This window comes from Echinops telfairi, unplaced genomic scaffold (genome assembly GCF_000313985.2).
Source record: "Echinops telfairi isolate 266 unplaced genomic scaffold, ASM31398v2 ScPeMD7_3;HRSCAF=10, whole genome shotgun sequence".
Taxonomy (NCBI): domain Eukaryota; kingdom Metazoa; phylum Chordata; class Mammalia; order Afrosoricida; family Tenrecidae; genus Echinops; species Echinops telfairi.
The window spans coordinates 14128321-14134528 of NW_022103899.1; the positions used below are offsets into that span (position 1 = coordinate 14128321).

Here is a 6208-nt window from a genome sequence, read left to right on the forward strand (position 1 = left end):
GAGGAAGTGCTGAAATCCTGGTGGGGACTGAGCATGATAGTGGGACAGGAGGAGAATCAATGGACAGAGGACTTTAATAGACATTTCACCAAAGAAGATATTCAGGAGCTCAATAAACACATGAAGAAATGTTTATGATTATGAGCCATCTGAGAGATGAAAACATCTCTTACAACATCATTGAGAGACCACTGCACCCCAGAATTACCAGGAAAGTTCAATGCTGAAGAGGGTGCAGAGAGATTGCAACCCTCACACATTGCCCGTGAGACTGTAAAATTGTAGAACCTCTGGGAAAACAGTGGGGATGTCCTCCATTAGAAATAGAAGCCCATATGACCCAGCATTCCCTCTACTTGGTATCTACCCTAAAAAATACACAAACTGGGGCAGGAACATATATACACACCCACATTTATTGCAACACTATTCACAATAACAAGAAAATTGTCTAATTGCTTAAAGCTGGGAGAATAGATAAATAAACTTAGTCGCATACTCCTAATGGAGTGTTGCACAGCATGAAAGAATGAGGACGAACCTAAATACCTTATGACATGGAGGAGCCTGGAGGGCATTATGCTGAATGAAATAAATCAATCACAAAGGACAAAGCTCTCCTTAAGCAAATAGTAGGTAACAAATAATACCATGAGGAAAATTCAAGTTATCAAAGCCTATGAGATTGATCCTAGTAGGCCTAATACAAAATACTAGGTTTTATACTAGATTTAACCAGGACATATATTTAATATTTATAATATTACTATTGGTGTTTCTGTCTGTCATAGGTATTATTAGTAAATAGGGACAAGTGTGAGATGCATTAAACAATGCATTTACCTAACTTTTTTTGATGTTAAGTAAATAATTATTTAGTGTTTGCTCTATGTAAGGCTTTGTGGTAAAAGTTGAAATATAAATGGAGAATGAGCTGGTAGGTTTATGATATGTGTGGCAGGTCCTAGTTGGTAGATCAGATATTGTAAATCAAAAACAAAACCAGAAATACGTTTTGTTTGGTTGGTTTTCATTCAACAATGTATTCTCCAAGAACACGAACCGTTTCCCATCACTTAAAATTGGGAGATGTCATTTAAAAATTCAAATGCCTGACCTCATCTGACATTTTTAAGACTGACAACTCTGTATTGGGATTGCCCATTTACTGACGCCAACCCTAACTGAATAAGTCGCAGTTGCTCCACTGACACCACCCAGACAGTCTGCCTTCAGTCACCTGCCTGGTAACCCTCTTCAATAGAAAGAAAGTGGAAATCAGTAGCAAAGCAGTAAGAGAACTGCCTTTGGCAGTGTGCTTTCACGTAATAAGCCCTCAGTACTCGAGGAAGGGATGAAAACAAACTAGGGGGGAAAATACTATAAAGAGATGAAAAATTAGACAGAAATCTTACTTCTAAGTTCAACAGCTATTCATTTAATAGAGTTTTTTTCTCTTTTCATGCTGTGCCAGAGTAGGCTACCCCTAAAAGGCAGGGAATGATTGTTAGCATAGGCTACTTTACTTATTTACTGCGTCTTTCTCCCCAGCCATTGCTCCTTAAAGTACCTTGAAGCACTTCATGTGAATGTTTTTATAATCTCATGTGAATATTTTTCTTAGTTTAAAGAAATAGTCTGATTTATTATTATTATTATTATAATGCAGATCTTCTTTGTTTAAATTTTACAAAGGCTGAAGAGATAACCTTAACAATTGGCCAAGCATTTGACCTGGCATACAGGAAATTTCTAGAATCTGGAGGAAAAGATGTTGAAACAAGAAAACAGATTGCAGGGTTACAGAAAAGAGTGAGTAAACTAAGGTTGTTATTATTATATTTATGTGATGTAAGTACAGGGAAATTTGCATACCATCAAACAAATTTAGAAGGCCTGCCATTAAAGTTCCCCTACACTGACTGGAACTGCTTTCACTGTGTTCCTATAATTTTTCATTCCGGATCCCCTGCACAGTTTTTAACCATTTTATATTGAATTCCCACAAGAACTTAGTGTTCTCATGTGACTTTGCTTCACTTCCTGATGCTTCTCATGGGGATCAGAGCAGCAGAAGCAGCAGATGCTGGGTAAGTGGTTTCCCATGCAGATCAGATTCCTTTGTAATTAAATTACTCCCTTTCTCCGTTCAACTCAATCATCATGAGCAAGTTTCACTGTCTTGTGGTTATACTCCAAGATTATAGATTGCACAGTGTTACCAAAACACACAAAAGTGAGACAAAGGGACCTGAAATTTGCACTCACATAAAGCAGTTTTTAAAATAATGTCTTTTCAATGGCCTAGACTTTTCCAATATTTCCCAAGTTTTATTTTTTAATCCCCCTGTGCATGAAAAAGTGTATGTCATTTTAAGTAATATTAAGTCCTTTTTTAAAAAATGTACACAATATGGTGGCTAATATTTTGCAAGAACTAATTTCTGAGGGTTATTCAATTTTTGTTTGATTTTAGATCCAAGACCTAGAAACGGAAAATATGGAACTCAAAAACAAAGTGCAAGATTTGGAAAACCAGTTAAGCATAACCCAAGTATCAGCCTCACCAGTAAGTATATGGAATATATGAACATCTCTGGATAATTAGTTTTTGCATTTTTCCTTTTCAAATAATAATCAGTAATTTAATACTAATCACTGATAGAGATGGAGGCGGTTAAACAAAGTTAAATTTAAAAGGAAAAACACCTATATCTCAGTAGGTCAGACCAGAGATGTTCCATTTAACTCTTTTCCCTTAGGTTTTAAAGAAATAATTATCTTCATTTTGGTTATTCACTTTTAATACACTACTTCTGTTTGTGACAGAGCCATTCTTTCATTCTTATTAATTATTATTTGGATCATGTCCACTCTACTCCTGGAGAGCTCAACTTTGCTGTAAGAAGTGGGCTGTACCAAGGCTAGATTTGGCCTATTATATTACATAGCAAGCGTGTCTCTTGGGAGTGAAACAATTATACTTCAGACATTGAAATAAGTGTTAGTTTTTAGAGATAGCATTCAATTATTTATTTGGGGGTTATAATAGTTTTTAAATTGTTTTCCCAATGCCATGTGTATATTTTTGGTTTAAGGGTTTTGTTGTTATTTTCCTTTTGGGGATGGGGGGTATGTGATTTAATACTTTTTTTTTCCTAGACAAAATATATTTATACATGTCTGCATTTGGAATCATTTATGCTACCGGTATTTTTCATGTATATTTTAATATATATTTTTAAATATTTAACATGTAACTTATGGCATGATAATAAAGAGTCGTGGTAGTGCAGTAATTAAAGCACTACGCTGCGCATCTGTACATCACCTATTCAAACCCACCAGCTACTCCATAAGAGAAAGATGTAGGAATCTGTTTCAGTAAAGAAAAGAGCCTTAGAGACCTTTGGAGGCAGGTCTGTATCCTACAAAATATGAATCTGAACTCAGTCAATGGCAACGAGTTAAACAGGTATAATTCTATGAAGTAGAACATAATTGTGATAGAAGAAAAATTTTAAAAACAGTACTGTGTAAATTATTTGTAAGTCTATTTTGGTTCTAATACTAGGCTAACAATGAAAACTTGTTAACTCATAATTTTTTTATTTTCAATATTACAATATTTTACCAGTTTTTCTCAGTAAAGAATACTTCTAGAAAAAGTTGCCCTAGGTGTGCCCTGGAAATGGATAAAAAATCGATTTCTTCTGAACTCCCTCCTTTCCTCTTCCAGACTCATAACAAGGGAGCTGATATGGAAGGGAGGTACTTTGGTACCTACGTTATGTGCAAGAGGTCCTAATGCCTCCTCATTAGGCTCTGTTTTTATGATTATAGTCGTTCTTATTTTTCTCTTCACATCTATCCCTATTTGTTCTCACCAAGATTAACTGCTTTTCTAGCCCTCCCTTCCCTAGGGGACAGAATATCAGCTTAAATCCCCTTCTTGGAACTTTGGTTCCAAACTGGAGGACTCCCTCTTTTTGATCTTGTGGAGGATTTCACTCTGACCCATCCTGTTGGAGAGGTGGGGTAGGGTGGGAATATAAAGATAATCAAAGGAGAGGTTACATGTTCACACATTCTTAATAAGATGCTAGTTAATAGAATTCAGAACTTTCGCTTCCAGCTGTTTTGTTGACCAAGGAGCCAAGTATGATCCATCACCATTTTGGAAGAAAACCAAACCTGGATCTTTGTGTGTCCTGTTTTTCTGTGGAAGGAGAGTTACAGATATCGTGTTGAGGGACAAAGTAGACTTAGGAAAGAGCAGAGAAATTTGGGACTTCTCTGATGATGGAACTAGCATGCAGTTATTTCCTCTCTCCTACGTAGACACTGCCTTGCACTAACAATACTGAAGCAACTGAGAAGGAACTGGGTCAGGCTTGGGGCTTAGGAATATGCATTGATGAGTTGACGTGGTTACCAAGTCAGCGTCAGAAATGGGAAAGTGCGGCAGGGAGGAGGAGATGATCCTGGCTTCACTTTCATTGGCCATTTGACTGAAATAACCATTACAAGCAGTCAGCAGGAAAGTAAATATGCGAGTGATACACTTACTGTCTGTAAGTATACTAACTTATTCAGACATTCGCATTAATTGAATCAGTTTCATAAAAACTAAAATGATTAAAATAGCCATCATTAAAATAGATTAGCTCTCCTAAGGTTAAGTCATTTACTAAGTAGTTTTCATCTTAGTATTTTATTTTGCTAACTAGAAATGCTTCAAAGACAATAATGAAAGGGTAGAATTAAAAAAAATTTTTCTATAAACTATTTTATATTTAATGTACATGCCTATAATATGTATTGTCATTGATCATTATTAAAATAACTGACATTATATTTCAATCTACTTATGTTCTGTTTTCTCAGTAAAATTTTTGTTCCTTTTATTTCAACTTTACAAAAAATTTTCATATCACATCATCTTATTGTGTTATATGAAATTGCTAATACACTATGGGAAATGTATATCTTTAAAAAGAGAAGACTTAAAAATTACTTGTTTCTTAAAAGAATTAAGTCAACATTTCTAAGTTGTTGAATGATACTGGTTTTGAAAATATTGTTGCAGGTACTGATGAACTTGCTTTTAAAGAACTTGAAAAGGACATATTTTGCCTTTTATTTTCTATCTTAATTATGTAACTGTGAAACCAATAAATACAGTTGTATGTGTAGCGTTATGTATTTCCGACATCATTGAAAATGAACTCTTATTTTTGGGGTATTAAAAAGATATTACCTGTAATAGTTACTTAATTAATATAAAGTATTGCCATGATTGTAAGTAGCCCTTCTATGGGTGGTTTGTTAGTTGTACAAATATTCACATTGAATTTGAAAAACAATGGCATTATAAATAAAGAACTATGAATTTATGGCATATAGGACTCTTATTAACGAATTCTAGTGGTAGAATTAGTTGCCCATTGGGCTCCTACCCACAGTGTGGTCAGCAGTGCCAACCCACCAACCACTGCAGGAGAAAGAGGAAACTTTCGGCTCTGGTAGAGATCTAGAGCCTCCAAACCCAAAGAGGCAATTCTACTCTGTCCTATAGGGTCACTATGAATTAGAATTCACTTAATGACAATGAGTTGGGTATCTCTTGTTTAATTCCTTGCCATCAGTCTGTAGTAAAACAATTTCTGTTTTATTAAGAATGCCTGATATCTGCCCTTCCTTAGGAAATATGAACATTAGCAATATAGGGCACTTTAGTGCACCCGTTTCCAGGCACCAAGAGGGTCAATAACTCAAATGTCTCCATGTGAATGCACAGTGAATGCCTGTTTGACTTATAACCTTGGAAATGCAACTCTATGAGTTTATTTTTTAAATAATATGTTATTTTGTCTTTAGCAAAAGGGAACAGAAAATTAGACTCTCATTAACAATTTCTACAAATGCTGCTTAGCCAGATTGGTTCCATTCTTCATGTGTTAACCTTCTCGTTGCTTTCATTCTGGCTGGCCCGGCGCTGGGATTCTAGGTTCTCCTTACCGTCTTTCTAGTCGTGTCACAACAGTAATTTTTGACCATTTTCTCTCACATAAATGAGTTATTAAGGAGCATAATGTATTCATTGGTGATATTCTTTATTACCTGACTAATTATGTTGAAAGCTGACCTCGAGGATAGTGTCTATTCAATATTTGAGAATATCTCGGGGTAATAGTGTTTTTTATAT

At 35.3% G+C, this 6208-nt stretch overlaps 1 protein-coding gene across 9 annotated transcripts in view; it reads left to right on the top strand.

Annotated features, from left to right (window-relative positions):
* GULP1 (GULP PTB domain containing engulfment adaptor 1) overlaps positions 1-6208 on the top strand; it is a 210103-nt gene that overhangs the window by 170159 nt on the left and 33736 nt on the right. For 6 of the 9 annotated variants that reach the window (XM_045295179.1, XM_045295183.1, XM_045295178.1 and 3 more), the window contains 3 exons: positions 1696-1812; positions 2067-2090; positions 2477-2569. In XM_045295179.1, the coding sequence (XP_045151114.1) occupies positions 1696-1812; positions 2067-2090; positions 2477-2569 (234 nt within the window). The remainder of the gene's footprint in view (positions 1-1695; positions 1813-2066; positions 2091-2476; positions 2570-6208) is intronic. The other 3 variants (XM_004701482.2, XM_045295182.1, XM_045295193.1) reach the window with 1 other exon arrangement.